The sequence below is a fragment of the Buteo buteo genome, chromosome 2 (genome assembly GCF_964188355.1).
Source record: "Buteo buteo chromosome 2, bButBut1.hap1.1, whole genome shotgun sequence".
NCBI lineage: Eukaryota > Metazoa > Chordata > Aves > Accipitriformes > Accipitridae > Buteo > Buteo buteo.
In genome coordinates, this window is record NC_134172.1 from 24,337,536 (window position 1) to 24,355,444 (window position 17,909).

General features: G+C 35.5%; 1 protein-coding gene across 1 annotated transcript in view; it reads right to left on the minus strand.

Moving 5' to 3' along the window:
• The window catches only part of LOC142040599 (ATP-dependent translocase ABCB1-like), a 65,787-nt gene that overhangs the window by 36,592 nt on the left and 11,286 nt on the right, over positions 1-17,909 (minus strand). Inside the window, exons 3-11 of the mRNA XM_075048686.1 lie at positions 13,330-13,545; positions 12,772-12,893; positions 11,932-11,989; positions 10,462-10,609; positions 9,066-9,129; positions 3,875-4,066; positions 2,963-3,134; positions 1,830-1,954; positions 894-1,065 (exon numbers count right to left, since the gene is read on the minus strand). Of these exons, the coding sequence (XP_074904787.1) occupies positions 894-1,065; positions 1,830-1,954; positions 2,963-3,134; positions 3,875-4,066; positions 9,066-9,129; positions 10,462-10,609; positions 11,932-11,989; positions 12,772-12,869 (1,029 nt within the window). The 5' untranslated portion in view covers positions 12,870-12,893; positions 13,330-13,545. The remainder of the gene's footprint in view (positions 1-893; positions 1,066-1,829; positions 1,955-2,962; positions 3,135-3,874; positions 4,067-9,065; positions 9,130-10,461; positions 10,610-11,931; positions 11,990-12,771; positions 12,894-13,329; positions 13,546-17,909) is intronic.

The following is a 17,909-nucleotide window of genomic DNA, read 5'->3' on the forward strand; positions in this document are numbered from 1 at the left end:
TCCATGTTATAACACCATTCGAATGAACTACAACATAGATAACAGAAATTGAAAATACTTTGAACTGAAAAAATGACACACAAGAGCATGAACCTCACTGAGATGTTCTGTATGCCAGCCTGCCTTTAAAAATAAAATAGGCAGGTTCAAAAGAGCCAATAACACATATCAGAGCCATTTTTTCGCAAACTTCAGTGATTCATAAATAAAACAAAACAGGTAGTTTAAAAAATATGTGGTCTCCTGGCTGGGTTTCATCACGGTTAACAAAGTTATTCTTCTTACCAAGTTTGTTTGATATCTCACACAAAATTAGAATGGTTGCTACATCAAAAGAATTTAAGTTATGAGTTATGGTTTTCTTCCTTTGGTTAGATGGTGACATATTTCCTAGTCACAAGTGTATTTTTCTCACCCTCAATTTCTAAAAATACTGAGAAGTGATTCCAAGCTCTTATGGTGCAAAATGTAAGAAAAATATCAATAAAATTATCTACTTAGACAACACACCAGCTAAAATAAAAGTATCTTCTTCTGTATCCTGAAGATATATTCAGCCCAACAAATCTGAAAACAAAAAGCAACTAGGAAGGGTACTGTACTTCGGTTTTTGATTGAACTGTTTTTATAGCAGTCTGATCTCATGAAATTCAGAAAAGATGTAGAAACAGTTGAAAATAATGTATCTTTTATTTGGCTTGATGTGGATTTTGAGACGCTATAGAAACAACATGTAGACTTTTGTGGTGAGAATCTTTTTGTTAAGAAGGGATGCTATTTTGCCGATTTTGGGACATAATTATTATTAAACTCAAATAAGTTCCAAATATACACTTTAATGTATTTTCTTTAGTATTTCTCACTATTATTGGGAATTTACTATTAATACTTACTGTAAGAACATTGCCAATAGTGTAATCATCAGTTAAGACCAAGGTAGTTCCATACCAGAAGGCCAGTGCATATGATGCATATATCAGTAAGAAAGCAGCACCCATAGAAATATTAGCTGTAATAGCCTTTTTTATTCCAATCCGTTTGGCATCTTCTAAATTTTTATGGTATCTGAAAGAAAGAAGTTCAAAATAGCCTCAGACTTGTACTGTGGCACACAGCACCAAAAAGTCTGTGGAAGAATTAGAAAAAGAACACTCACAAAGTACAACAAGATACATAAAATACATAACCCTAAGACTGTACAAAGGTAAGCCTGGTAGGCAGGCACAGAGACTTTAAGGTAACTCCTACAAAGGCCATCAGCCAACCTGGTATATAGGAAAAAAAAGGACATTGCAGTTCAGGGACTGGCATTCAAGTTCCTCACATAACCTGCAGGTCAGTGAACTTTGACCGTGAACCATTCGTGACAGGTTTTGAGATTATGATTGTTAGCTTAAGATAAAAGGTGAAAATATATCACAAGAATTATGTTTGACAGTGTAGTGGAAATAGAGGTATTGTTTATTAGTACCTTCACAACTATGAGTAATCAGATAATGAAGGATACCATCATCTGTTCTCATGGCAGGGGCTTTTTTTTGTCTAAAGCTCTCACCCTGTGAAGTTTAAAGCAGTTTTTACACTTTCTAGAGTAGAGACAATATATCAACTTACTTTGTCCTTTTCTAGAAAAAATAACTAGTTGACTTTCAACATGCAGTAAAACTTATAATAGCCTTAAAACAGACAATTTGGCATTACCTAAAAATGCAGGAAGCACAAGACTTACTTGTTTTGACAAACTTTCAACAGCAAAGATACAAGGAAATTTCAAACCATCTGAAGCAAGTACTTTAAAATCAGCTGATGAAAGCAAACATTGTTCTTACCTTTTAATTTCTTTTTCCTGTCCTCCAAAAGCTATTACAGTACGGATTGCTGCCAGAACTTCCTCTGCAACAGCACCTGCTTTTGCATATGCAGCTTGTTCTTTGTCAGTGAAAGCAGAGAGAACCTAGTACAGAATCAAATATTTTGGCTTAAGAAAAACAGAATGAGCTCAAGCACTTCATGGCTTTTATCACAGTTACTTACTTCCAATATGAAGCCTTTTGATTATATTATGTATGAGTGCAGAATGTTCAATATCAAAATCCTTAAGTATATTATGAATTCAATCAAATAATTCAACATTACCCATTCTCAACAGCTAAGGGCTGGATTTTCCACTTTGCTTTCACCCAGTGCAGGAGATGAGATGACTACTCATACTGAGCTGGTGTGGTTCTGCCCAGGCAGTTCTCCTCAGCTCATTCTCATCTCTGGCTACGTTAGCCACAGGGCTCTATAGCTTACATTAATTTGCCACAGTCCATGAAGACTCTTAGGCAGTAGACATATGTAGCACATGCTTCTCTACCCCTACGTTTTCCACAATATACTCACTCAAGACAGAGAAGGCTTATATGATCTTTGAAATGTAAGGTAAATAAAATCCCATAAAAATCCAAAGGCTTCCAGACTACAAATGTAAGTCACTCCAGTCCCATGGTAATTTAGTACTTCTCTCACCTAAGTCTGTCTAAAATTTCTTACCAAAGCTGTTAACAACTCTGAAAAGAAACTCTGTGTCTGGACCAAGGCTTGGTCTAATTTATTCACTTATTTTTCAAGAGATGCAATTATTCCTTTCAACAGAACAAGTACTCATGTGGATGAAGTTTAACAATTACAGATGTGGATTCTACTCGTATATCTTGCTTCCTTTTCTATATAAAAATATGCTATATTAGCAGAAACAGCTTCAAATCAAACAAGTCTGTCCAATCTATGGGAATTATAATATTCAAACTACATGAGAGTACTTACAAACAGTTCACCTGACAGCTTATGTACATAGATGTTGCCTAAAGCTATAATTGTTCTAAGTAATACATTATAACGGTAGGAATTACAGATATGTAGATTTATTTCATTATCTCTCATTAATATAAAACCTATCACTGAATATATGTTAACCTACCTTTGCCCAGATGGCTGCTGAAAGTCCCAGGACAGGACTGACTGCTAGTATTACAAGTGTTAATTTCCATCCTCTTATGAGACCAACAATAAATCCTGTTACAAATGTTGTTACTGCTTGAACAAGCAATCCAATTTTGTCACCTATTCCTTCACTGATTTTGGAGACATCACTGAAAAACAAATTACATCCAGACAAGAAGGAAAATGTAGGAAGCACAAGAAAGCTTTTCAGTTTTGTTACATAGGCATATGTGAGGAGGACAATCTTTACTATTCAATTACTTCCAAACAACAGTTTGCTTCAAGATAAAGCACTATATATTTTGGACAAGGAAAATTTCATGTTTCATGTGAAAATGTAATACTATAAACCTCTTTTGTCTGAAAAGGTTGTAATTCTGTCTGCAGTGCAAAGTTACTCTCACTTTCTTAACTCCAAATTTTTGATCTGTTTGGAAACTGTGGGATATCTGGAAAGAAAAGATAAAGCCTTTCATGTAGGCAAAGGCAAAGGAATAGCTTGTCATGCAGTTAAAGCTGTTCACACTGCTGGGGTCAGCTGGCACCTTATACAGTCCTCAGTGTGCACAGAAATTAACTGTTTTCTCTTCATGGGGCTAATCTCAGAGGCTGGGCTTTAGTCATCCTCAGAGTTCAAGGGAACTAATCAAAATGCTTTTCTGATATCCTTGTGACAGTCCAGTATCAGAAGTATTAGAAGTTCAGTCCCTGAGACTCTCCATGAGAAAACTTGAAAACTTCAATTGACAATGAAATAATTCCATTTAATTTCACAGTGAAATTTCATTTCACAATGAAATAACTCAATTTTAAAATAAAAATTAAAAAATTGTAACTCATACATGCTTAATCAGATAAAATAACACTGGGAAATGTATAGTATACTTACTCTAGAAGACGAGTGTTAAGTTCTCCGACATCATTTACATCAAACCATCCAATTTCCTGTCTCATAATTGCATGGAAAAATTTTTCTCTAATTTTTTTTATTTGCCGGCCTGCTGCCAGGGTCCAAAATGAAGTTTGGATATAAGCAGCAAGAAGAACACCAGCTGCTATTGCAGAATAGTAGTATGCATATCTGAAAGGAAAAAAAAAAAAAAGGCAAGATTCCCTGAAATTAGTTTTTTAATTATGTTGCTAGTCTGTATTTAGCTTGATGCTTACTTCTTCTGTTTCAGACCTGAATCAGAGTTTATATGTTTATACTAGATTTTACACTTCTCTGTAAAACTTGGCAAGTTTTCTACAAGTAGGATTTAGTACGTTTTCAGATAGGCAATAAATGAGGTTGGACAGGAATTACTTTTTGTCAATATACTATATATTTTCTCATAAGATTATTTTAGGACTGTACTTCAGTTACAATACCTTTTTCACTTAAATGTCTCATTTCGAAAACGCTGTAACATTTTTGTTTTAACACATATAGACAGACCTAAACATATATACCTATATTACACACAAATTTACATCATACAACATGCCTGTCTATATAAATATATATATGCATGGATGCTGTAAATATTTCCTGATTGAGAATACAGCATTACTATATACATCTATTGCAAGCAAATGCCATTAGATCAAAAATTCTTTTGCTCTCTATTTTATTCATAAGTGATATTTTACTTAATTCAGCTCTGTGCTATGAGCAGGGTGTCAAATCAAAACCAAGGAGTGTGTGAACCACTATATTTTTCGAACTGGAATTGAATTTGAGCCACAGTTTTAAACCATTCAAACAGGATCAAATCAGACTTGATTTAATACAGAACTGACATCAGAATCACTTACAGGTGAAATTAAACCAGAACTAAACTAGAAAAATGTAACTGAACTGATTCCCTGTTTGTAAAACATGACCAATGGCTAAATATTTGTGGTGTGTTTACATGTAATTGTAAGACTACTGCATTTATATAAATCACTAGCAAAAAGCTTTAAAACTCTTAGGACTTTCACTCACATGTAGCTAGTTATGCATACAGATTCTTTAGAACTGTAGCATGAAACTTGGCAGGAGCAAATTGCAGGAATCTGTGTGTAAATGCTCTCCTCAAAAAAGGAGATAATGGCTTTATAGATGAAACTTTTTAAACTTTAATCCAGTTTTTTTGTGGCTAAGATACTACACAGTTTATTCAGGGACTTTGGAACTATACTTATTGTGAAATGAACTTTATCTAAACTGTTTAATAAAAATGAGTTAATGCCCAACTGAATGCTGGTTAGTTGAATATTGACCTTGATCATATTCAGTTCCATTAAAACTTTACACAGAAACTAACAAAGTAAAACCAAGAACACGCCTTCAAAATTCAGCAATAATTACTTTAGACAATTACTTTATGATGTTACATCACTTCAAAGAATTGTTTTATGCTTGGACTTTATTTCATGAGAAATTGTATCAAAAGGGATTCATATCTTTGCCAGATTCCATGCTGATGAAATATATTCGGTAATTTCACTGCTGAAACTTAACAGAGAGTAAATGCTCACTGCATTGTAACATAATGGTTCTTTTTCTTTTGAGAAATAGTTGGTTTTTAGGCAAACTGTTGTTTGAGTAACAAATACAACCAAGTCCACACATGTAGTTCAGTACTTGAACACAGCTGTGTGAGAACTTTGTCCTTGTAAACAGTTTTTATTATTATTTGACCTGCTGGCAGGCGTTTTTAGAGAAATAAGAGGTGGCTACAAACAACTTCTTCAAACCAGTGAACACACTAACTCAAGGCTTTAACTAGAAACTTTAGAAAAGAGAACTTACTCCTGTGCTACTAATAAGTAATACATTCCTCATTCAACAATTTGTTTCTAAAGAGAAACTCAGGCTGCTTCTTATTCATACTTGTACTTTCAGAGTTAATGTCTAAAAGACCAGGTGGCATGCATGATGTTTGTGGTGGGTTGACCCTGGCTGGATGCCAGGTGCCCATCAAGGCCACTCTATCACTCCTCCTCCTCAACTGGACAGGGGAGAGAAAATATAATGAAAGACTTGTGGGTTGAGATAAGGACAGGAGAGATCATTCACCAATTACGTCATGGGTGAAACAATCTCATCTTGGGGAAAAAATTAATTTAATTTATTACCAATCAACTCAGAGTAGGGCAATGAGAAATAAAATCAAATCTTAAAACACCTTCCCCTCAGCCCTCACTTCTTCCCGGGCTTAACGTTATTCCCAATTTTCTCTACCTCCTCCCTGCCAGAGGCACAGAGGGACAGGGAATGGGGGTTGCGGGCAGTTCATCACACATTGCTTCTGCTGCTCCTTCCTCCTCAGGGGCAGGACTCCTCACACTGTGCGGTCCCTCCCATGGGAGACAGTCCTCCATGAACTGCTCCAATGTGGGTCCTTCCAACAGGCTGTAGTTCTTCACGAACTGCTCCAGCGTGGGTCCCTTCCAAGGGATGCAGTCCTTCAGGCACAGACTGCTCCAGTGTGGGGTCCCCTGTGGGGTCACAAGTCCTGCCAGAAAACCTGGCTCCTCTCTCCACAGATCCACAGGTCCTGCCAGGAGCCTGCTCCAGCATGTGCTTCCCACGGGGTCACAGCCTCCTTCAGGAACCCACCTGCTCCGGCGTGGGGTCCTCCCCGGGCTGCAGGTGGAGATCTGCTCCACCGTGGACCTCCCCGGGCTGCAGGGGACAGCCTGCCTCACCAGGGTCTTCACCACAGGCTGCAGGGGAATCTCTGCTCCGGTGCCTGGAGCATCTCCTCCCCCTCCTTCTTCACTGACCTTGGGGTCTGCAGGGCTGTTTCTCTCACATGTTCTCCCTCCTTTCTCCGGCTGCAGATTCTGTTGTGCAGGGTTTTTTTCTCCCTTCTTAAATACGTTATCTCAGAGGATATCTGCCACTGTCACTGATGGGCTTGGCCTTGGCCAGCAGTGGGTCCATCCTGGACCTCCTTCAAATAGACCATCTCTTAGGGTCATGAGAACAGGCAGTTCTCAACATTTAGATGTTGATGTAGATCTATATTAACATTTACACTTTCCTTGTGTCAGCTTGTCAGTTTTCCTGTACTCTTTGTTCTTTAAGCAGTAGTGACTCCTAGACAACAGCCCACTGAGGACAATGGGAGGATTCCTATTGTTTTTAGTTGAGATGATGTGATATGAGTTCAGAGATTAAAAGAAACCCAAACTATTAATCAAAAATAGTTGTGATTTGTTGTTGGTCTAAAAGACTTATAAATGACACATTGATTTACACACTACTCTTATGCTATAAAGGTCAGTAATACCTTGTGTAATTCTAGTACATCCTGCTCTTAAAATACAGGTTAGATATGCTTCAGTAGAAAAAAAAAGAAAATATGTTGATTTTAAAGCTGTGCCATTACTTTCATTTCAAAGCGGAAATGAAAACACTAACACAAATATCTTTAAAATTAAGAGAAATAAAAACCAGCAAGTGAGACAGTTTTAAAGGCAATCCAACCATAAGACCAGTTACGAGAAAGAGATAATTAAACAGGTAGAAATATAAAGAACAATTAACTGCTGTAGAGAAAATGAATCAGGTATTTTTTACGTTTGCAAGAATAACAGAACACTCAATTAAATTCAAATGATCTAACTTTACATTTTAACAGGAATTGCTGTTTATATGACACTTTCTAAAACTATTGGACTTGTCAAAATATATGCTGGAGACTAAGATCTTAGTGAGTTTCAGAAAAAGAATCCTATAATTGCATATGTAGTAAGAACAACTCTTTTTAAAGTTCCTTTAGAAGAAGCACAGGACAGACTTTACAAATGTTGTGCAACTAAGCATCAGGTATTTACAAAACATAGAACAATTAGGGTAACTTCACCAATCCACAAATTCTTTTGTTTTGCAATTTTGCCTTCAAATTTGCTTTCAAATCACTGGGCACAAAACTATTCCACTGAAATGTGTATGCATTACTTGAATTTATGTCAGAGACTAACTGACAGAAATGCTGTGGGAGCAAGAAACTCCATGTGTCCATATTCTCTTGTAAAACATAATTGCCAGTTCCCTGCCAGTTCATTCTCATTACATAAGAGTTCTTCATTTCTAAGTAACAGCCTTTTCCTAACTAGCTCTTGCTCATTTATTTTAGGGTAAAGAATTATTTTTGGTGTAAATAGATATTTTTGATTAGAACTTAACTACTTAATCTAAATTATCTATAAGTTTACAGTCCACTGTTGCCAGAAATGATAATGCACTTCAATATAAATGAGCAAGAGTCGCTAGAGTGAATGCCTTATCTCCTTCTCTTCAGAAAAGACAACTGCCTTGAAGACCACATCAGCATTCCTGAGATGTCAGATGTTTTTCAATACCTAATGAGGAACAGACTTCAACCTGAAGAAAAGAAGCTGAAGTGGTACAAGAAATTGTACATGAACTTTAGGCATTCTGCATAAACCAAGTCTATGGACAGTGGTTAATAAAGCCCCTTAACAAAACACATCTATTAGCAGCTGGTATTTCTGCTTATTTGAATTTTTCTTTATGAGGCTTTGTAGAAGAAGCACCTACTGACTATTGTCTTCTGCTATTGCCAGCTCTAGAGTGCTAGATTTAAGGTCATGCATAACCTAACTCTGTATTTTCTGTAGCCCAGATAATTTAGTTGAACTTGATGCTTTGGCAGCAAAGTAGGTACTACCTGGCAATTTTAATTCTGCTTTTTATCAGTAAATCACCACAGCTCAAAGAATCAGTGGATGATATCGATCTAATGTTTTAGCATAACAATTACTGTTTATAAATTCAGAGGAAGAGAAAGAAGGAAGGAAATGCAGATGGCATTGGGACACAGAGCACCCCTGAAAAGGGGGTGGGATGGATGGGAGCAAGACATTGCAGGGAAGTTGTTGGGAATGGCTGGGGATGTTCAGGAATGATCCCAGTGCCTCCAATAATCTCATGTGCAAATCTTTAGTTACATACATTATTTAATCAACCATTGCTTTTACATTGTTTAAAGTATGCAAAACATCTGTGGAAGAAGAATGACTTGAGTAGAAAAGTGTGCCTACTTTAAAAAAAAGAAGAGGAAATATAAACTTCTAATTACCTTGTCATATCTTCTTCCAGCTTGCCAAGAATATCTGAAGAGAAATTCACTGCAGACATGTCTCCTTAGAAAGGAAGAAAAGAGTAAATACTTTTAATAGAGCAAGTTTTAACAAATTTGTTTTCCTGCATGCTCTCCAGCAAATTTTGAGTTGCTACAACTCCTTTTGAATCAAGTTGATTTTAATAAAAGGAGTGTGATGATTTCAGGGTTCTACCTATTAAAAAACAATTATTATACTGATATAAGGTTAGTTGTAACTCCACTGACTACAAAACTACATTGATGTAATCTGAGACTAAAAGGTCTTCCTGAGCATTCATTAAATGCTGTTTGATTTTTTTCTTTTTTGAAAATATAGGGCATTTGTATAATGCCAAAACCCATTAAAAATACAGGTCTGGACACTGACATCAAATCAGTAACTGTGGATAGCTTAACCCATTATGAAAACATTGGCTATAATGTTGGTGTTGGCACTAAAATTTTACTGCCCCGCATGAGGACTTAGTGACAAACCTTTTGAGAAGACTACAGCTGCAGCATTTTGCATTTGCATTATAAAAATCTGATCAATTTATTGTACTTGGGAAGGAATAAATCATAAATTACTTGTTCTGATAAAGGCAATATGCTCATGTTTCTGTCTGATAACAGCATAATAAGAACAAAAATGGATGCAGAACAGAAGACAGTCACATCCTTTATTTTTTCTCTATCACCTTTTATTTTATTAAAATGTTTTATGAAATCTTATTAGATAATATTTCAGGCAACAAACAAACCTGTTCACAAGTTTAACACCTAATGTGTGAGTTCAGAAGACAATATAATCTGGTCTAACTGTGAGTTGATACCAAAGTGACAGTATCACTCTTCCCTCTTGTATCCAGCTGTGCATGCCTGTCCCCCTGTGTGTTTGAGTTCATACTTCTGATTCAGCAAATGAGGCTATTCAACAAATGGATCCAAGAGAAAGTTAGTACTTTTATTTTGGTAATGAATTTTCTGTTGCACCTACTTACTGATCTGATTCACCTTGTGAACTATAATTGTCAGATTTTATGCAAGGGAATCAACAGGAACTCATGGAAAACCAGCGTCTTTCTATTTATCACAGCCATGGTTAAACATGATTTGTTGAATGTGCACTGTAGTGGATAATTTGAAAAAATTAAAAAATAAAATCTCCTAATGCAGAAACTAAGAATTAGGAGCAAAAAAAAATTCCATAGTGTATCCCTATTACAACAAACACAAGAGTTACTAATTTGCATCATGGTATAGTAGCAAGTTGGGGTTTCTGACGTCAGTATCTCCTTTCAGGATGCTTGAATCTTCCTGGCTCTTTTCCAAATATGAGCCATCATTCTCTTCATAGCAGATATATTCTTACCTGGAAAATTTGAGTTTCCAGAAGCAACAAAGCTATCAGTCATATCACCAAAAATTACCATCGCAACAGGGAGACTGCTTCCATGGGCTATTGCCAGGAGAGTGCCTAGTATCATTAGTAATTTATCTGACAAATTGGAGTATCGAAACTGTGAGTGAGAAGAGAAATTAATTCAAACTGTGGTATTAGAATGCTAACACAGTGTTATGTCTACAAAGTCAAGAAAGTCAAGCAAAAGCTATTAATTGTACATCTAGTGTCACAAAACTACAACTTTATCTGATTAGAAATTAAGTTTACAAAACAATTTAAATGTACAGGAATAAATCCTTCTAATATAAGCACTTCTATACTATGAACTCTCAAAACCAGAGAGGTGCACTATTTTAATGCATCAATATCTGCACCTGAGTTAGAAAGGCCATAAGAAAACAAGGCTTAAGACATTTGCCCTTTTTAGGCTTGCCAGTTGAAGTTCAAATTATAAGAAATTTTAATGGCATTGTGATAACTAAGACAATAATTAATTTTACTGTAAATTAATTATTGTGCAGTCAGATGCACTGTTCCTAATGTACCATAGGCATTATCAAAATGTACTGAAATCCTAAATACCTCTTGCCATTGAACTTAAAGTTTGAGCTCGTCTGTTACAAAATCATTGGCTTTATTCTGTACTGTAAAATACTAAGTTTACTGTTGTAAATTATAGTGGTATGATGTAATTGTGCAAGTGCAAGCTGGTCTAGCAAAGCAGAAAAATTGGGCACTGGCCAGTGCCATGAGCTATAGTTTTATTTCTGTTATTTGCCATATCATTGCTGCGCATTATGCATACTTAAAACTACAAAAGATAAAACATTTCAGTATTACCAAAAGAGGACCTAGGATTCACTTTGATTAAATAATAATGGATTGCCTTTTTTAAAATATACAGAAAAATTAAAAATTCTGGAATTTAAAGTACATTTTAGTACACAATTTTTAATTTTAAGTTTCATCAATGCCATTGAGTTGCCTTTTTCTGCTGACTCAGGTGACTGAATAATGATTAATGGGGCTAATTAGTGTGATTAGTACCCGACTCAGGTAATTTAGAGGACAAGACCACACATAATCTTAGGTATATGGACACCTTTTTCATTGTGTCGGAAGAAATGACTGACCATGGAAATCCCTAGCTTTCACAAACAAAAATCTAGTACAGGTGTGTTTAGCATGATAACTTACAAAGGGAAGACTCCTAAGAATCCATATCAGTAATAAGACAGCTTCTTTAATAAAACTACATCCACAAAAAGAATGGCTTGATTGCTATACTATATCAAATATTCTGTAGTGTCAAAGTATTTGGTAAAGACAAGATCATATATACAGTACTCTAACATAATTTTAACTATTTTTGTTTACACTTTGAAATGTGCGCGCATGTATATATATGTATACATAGAGAGAGAGAATAAATCTTACCAGTGTAAATGGGCTGACCATTTTAGCCTTTTCCACTTTCTTCTTCTTCTTTCCCTTGCTTAAAAGGTACGATAGTTTTAGGGCATTTAAAAAGCGACAACATTTCACAGAAATACTAATGTAATATATTAATGAAGTTCAATTAAAATATAATTATGAAATAATTTTACAGGAAAGAATTGTGTAAAAAATGAATATGATTTATTGAGCATTCTTGAGATGTTTGTATTTAAACCTCCAGGTATATAAGTAGCATTAGCTCCTGACTGCTGTAAATTTAACTCAAGCTTTTTCCATTTCACCCCTCTCAAGGGTGAAACAACACCAACAAGGGCTGGTGGTTCCACTGCCTGGTTAGGGAAGTTGTGAACTGAAGCAGTATATAGCTTTCAAAACAGGAAAGAAGAAGATAACTTATAAAATCAAATTTTTGCACATGGGGGATGGGGAATACATAAAATGTTCAAGTTATGTAAAACATTGATTCCCTGCCATACTAAAAGTTTTAAGATAATTTTTAACTGATGACATAACTGGATCCAAGATGTCCATTCCAACATCATTTCTGTCATATTTTAGAATTGTTTTTCAATAACCTGTAGTCAATATTCTGGGCACTTAGTCCTTAAAAGAAAAAGATAAAAGGTCCTTCTGCACCAAATGAATGTGTCAATCAATGCTACTCTCAACTTGATACAAAGCTTGCTGTTATTAAGCTTTCCTGATAAAATAAAATAAAATAAAATAAATTAAAAAAAGATAAAATAAAATCTAAAATACGATAATGTAATCTTAGAAGCTTCAATACAGAACATCTTTACAATGTTTAAGAATACTTACTGTTTGTCTTCAGATTCATGACCCTGGCTGGATGCAGTGATCTCATGACTATTTCCATCTGCAGTACACTTCTGCTTCTTTTCATCTTCAGAATGCATTTTAAATTTGTTTAAGATCGTTCCCTGTAAAATAATATTTGACCCAGAAATATATAAATGTTAAGCCAAGGACAGTAATCTCAACAACAATTTGTTTGAAAGAAAAATATAGATACTTCTTAAAATCAATAAAGTTATTAATGTCATACTTTGCAAGTGAATTCTCACAATGGGCAAGGAGAAACATGTTGAAACAAGTCCAGAAGTTTGGAGCTTGTTGACAAACATCTACATTTTGTATTTGTATCTGTTTGACACAAACAGATACAGGTCCTTCATTTAATTTCATTTGAATGATATAAGCATTATATTTTCTGCAATTCAGCACAGATGTACAAAATAAATGAGAAAGTAGATGTTTATTTAAAAGAATATGCAGTTATTTGGAATTTTCCCAATTTTAGGTATTAGTGAATTTTATAAAATATCTCTGATTTTAAAAAAATAATTTTTGACATACCGTGAAGGTTGTTCTTGGTTTGTGTCTACTCCTCTGAAAAATGATTCAAAAATCAGCAGAATTAATATGGTTAACGACACGCAGCATGATTTGACTTTGCTCTTCTTAGGTAAAACAGAGATGACCAATAGCTTTCTCTTGTTTTTTAACCACTCCCGTTGCCTCGCCTACTTTGGAGAGTAAAGTGTATGCACTTTGGACTCTGCCTCTCTTTTCCTAAAGGGAATATTTAGCAAACAAAGTCCTTAGGCCCACAGTTTTTTCATTGTCACCCTGGGGAAAACAAGCCTGAATAGTCTATTCTTCCAGCAGGAAAAGTTCCCCTTACCTACTGTTGGCTAATTATGCCCCTTAAAACTCCCAGGAATTCCTCTTTACCTTGTTAGAGATGGTGCTGAATGCTCCAAGTAACTGTTATACTTAAAGATTAACCCATTCTTGAATATACAGTGAGAATGAAGCCAAATAACACAAAAGGAGTGTTTTACTCTTTTGCTTCTTTTCCCTTCTTCTAAGTCTAATCCAGAAAAACATGACCCATCTAGCCTGAAAGAAAACAGGATTTCACTGTAGTGCATATCATTTCTCATTTGAGTAACTGCAAAACAGCAAGATGAATTTCAGACTCAGTTTAGAAATGCTTTGGAAATAGCTATGGTCAGCAGAAATTTGCTCAATTAGTATCCTTCTGATTTTCAAATGTATGTTCAGTTTCTAAACTATTTGAAATGGACCATTTATTTTACTGTGTGTCCTGGTTTCAGCTGGGATAGAGTTAACTGTCTTCCTAGTAGCTGGTACAGTGCTATGTTTTGAGTTCAGTATGTGAAGAATGTTGATAACACTGATGTTTTCAGTTGTTGCTCAGTAGTGTTTAGACTAAAGTCAAGGATTTTTCAGCTTCTCATGCCCAGGCAGCGAGAAAGCTGGAGGGGCACAAGAAGTTGGCACAGGACAGAGCCAGGGCAGCTGACCCAAACTGGCCAACAGTGTATTCCATACCATGGGATGTCCCATCTAGTTTAGGAACTGGGAAGTGGGGGCGGGGAATCGCCGCTGGGGGACTGGCTGGGTGTTGGTCAGCGGGTGGTGAGCAATTGCCCTGCGCATCATTTGCACATTCCAATCCTTTTATTACTACTGTTGTCATTTTATTAGTGTTATCATTATCATTATTAGTTTCTTCTTTTCTGTTCTAGTAAACCGTTCTTATCTCAACCCAGGAGTTTTACTTCTTTTTCCCGATTTTCTCCCCCATCCCACTGGATGTGGGGGAGTGTTTGAGCGGCTGCGTGGTGCTTAGTTGCTGGCTGGGGTTGAACCACGACACTGGAATGTATTGTTTTTATCAGTAACTGTAGGCATTACTTCAATTAAAATAATAACAAATATTTAAAACATTTAAAAGATATTAATTGCACTTCTTAACTGTTATTTCAATGTATATAGTAAACTAGATAATGTTCAACACTTTTAGAGAAACAAAATTTATGAAAAGTTAAATAAAAATCCTTGTCCTAGGAGACAAGTAGATTTATAGGAATTTCTCTGTAGGTCTTCTATCACTTGACTTGAACAAAACTTATTTAATCTGATACTTAACCAGAAGAGATAATTTTTGTTCCTTTTAGTCATGCATGCCTGTAATCTCAAAATTTTGATAAAACCGAGTATTTTTACAATGGTTTGGAATACAGAGTCTTATCAGAGTGAGGATTGCTTTAGAAAGGGTAGTTTACCATTGTCAGTCAAGCAAAATATAAAGGATTAGTAAATATAAGTATTATCTGTTTATGAGAAGTCATCCCGATATATTTGTATAGACCTCTATCCACAGCAGTTAATGGGAATACTTCTGGGTTTTAACTTGTGTGCCTAAGTGCTTTGCTGGACTTGATCTTAATGGACTGGTCCAATTATTTCAGTGGGAACTGAATAAAGTTGAATGAGACACTCTAGAGAAAAGTCAGTTAATTTAAACAAATGAAACAGTATATGCAGGTCTTTCATGACTGTTTGACCTTAAAGGGAAAATGGACAAAACTACAAGATCTGCCACAATGTTCTGTTATCTCATTGCAGTGTTTCAATGCTATTGCAGTACAACCATGAGAAGAAAGTGAAATAGAAATAAATCAGAATAGCAATTTGTACCAGAGTTTCTATTGCCTGCATAGAGTAGTGCAAAGAAAATGAAAAACTGTTGTACAGTTGGTTTTATCACACTAGGAGCTGAACCTGCTAAACTGATATTTAAAAAGTGGGAAACGGGAAAGTACAGTATTTTACATCTACATAGTAAGCTACAAAATTATGCTATTTCTCTATAGCTTCTGTACTTTGACTTTTCAGTGACATAGCTTCACAGTTGCACAGAACTTGAGGCCAGAAAAAGGTCACTAAATCTTTCTTCTAATATCTTTCTTCTAATCCCTTGTATCTCACGGTTTGCTATAAATTATTCAGATATTTCGGTGTTAAAACTGATAATTTGAGTTAGACTGTATAATTTCGGTCTGAAGAGATTAAATTTTTGTCATAAACCAACAACAGAAGAATCTGGGGCATCACCACTGCACATTACCTGCACTTGAGTATATAAAGAACATGTAGGTGAACATAGTAGCTAAATCACAACCCAAGATGTATGAAAAGACCCAGAAACAATGTAGGTGCCAGTCAATCTAATCTGAGGAGAAATACTTTCTCATCCAGAGTTTGGCAACCGGTTTTGCCCTAAATGTATAAGCAGGATTCATAAACCCAGTGTTTGAAAAATACTTTCTGTCTTGCCTCAGATCAGTTATTTGGTTAAATCAATAGCTTACCCCCAGCTTTAACTGATCTTTGATGTCATCAAGGGAGATTTCTTTTTAATTCTATAGGCTGAAGCCCTGAAGCATGAAATCTCATGTAGACATTGTCTGTATCAAATGTACATTGACTTGATGCAAAGTAAAGATGTTCTGAACATCTTGCAAGAGGAGTGTCCCGTTCACTCAAAAGTCCAAGAAGAAAGAAAACCTTTCTTTTTCTCCTTCTACTTACGAGTCACAAAATTTCCCACAGAAGATGGATTTATACAGAGATGACCAATCTATGACCTTCAAGCTATTTAAGGCTCATAAACTATTCAAAGTTCATTCCCAAACCAGTTTGTTATTCTATGATCAGAAGAAGCAGGGATCTGCTGATGTGGGAACTGTTGGACAATTCAAATCCGTTGTTGTACAAGTAAGTAAAAAATGGCTGGTAAGGTTTGTGCACCCTCAGCCCTATCCCACAGTGGATCGGTGGGATGCTATGAAGATACATCTTGGATATTATTACTTACATGAGGACCTTCATTGTCAGATACCTCTTCTATGTGAAAATACTTATAAATATTCATAAGGTTTATTCAACCCTTTCTTTATTAAGGTAGAAGCCAATTTCCTTTTGCCTGACATGGTTTTATGTCTCCTGGATTACACTGACATATCTTTTTTAGAATTTTGAGCATAAGAACTTCTTGCATTTTTGAAATATGACCATTAGGTCCCTTGAAATATTCTGGAGACATTGTAGTGCTGTTGACTGAGGCACAATTAATTCCCTTCTCCTACTTCATAAAAATGCATGGTTTGAATCATCTCTCTTAGGCGCCCTACTGCAATGAGAGATTGTACTGTAACAATAAACTATGACAAACCTTAAATCCTTCTCTAAATCATTGCTCTTACAGACCATTCAGCAGTCTTGTCAGTATAGGTCTGTTCTTCACAAAAGTGTTTAAGTTGTATTTTGCATGATTATAACATAATTTTTGGACTGCAGTTAGGTAACACAGATCATTCTGTATTGTAACTCACTTTTAACTATTCCAGACTGTTTCCATGCATTTATTTATCTCAATTTACTTATCCAACCCTCTCCTATATGTCAAAATGTCAACATATTATAAACAAACTCATCATGAGTCAGCTGCTGGAATGGCAGAAAAAGGCATTTGAAAAATGGGTCTCTCATGTTTTGTGGTGAAGTTTCAACTAGTTATGCTTCCAGAAAAGAATTTGTGTTGAGAGGATGTCATCCCACAAATCGCACATTGGTACCATGTATTTTTTTTTATCTGATGCAGGCCAGCAAAGGGGATGACCAATTGACACATGATATCAGAAGAAACAACTGGCACAGAAACTTTAATCTAACTTTGACATCAGAGTCAAAACATTGTGAAATGACAGCTTGATACCTTCAAAATTTTTTGAACAATATCAAAAATACCTAACCATTTTTTAAATGCTGATCAATAAAAATAGCAAACAAGACAAGAAACTGAAGCAAATACTTCAAAGCCTTTATATATTATAACCAGAGAAAAGGACACAATTTTTTTCTTTTATTTCCTTTAAAGATAAAGAGTTGGATATTCCAATAAGCTCCAGGTAGGCGAAATGGTGGAGAGGGTCCAAGGAATCTTGTAATGATTCCTCAATGACATTCAGCCCTAATATATGTTAGAACAACTGTGAACAAGCTCTGATTCATGATACTCAGGAAACTTCCGTTCCATTTTAGCAGCCTCTTTCCTGTTAATC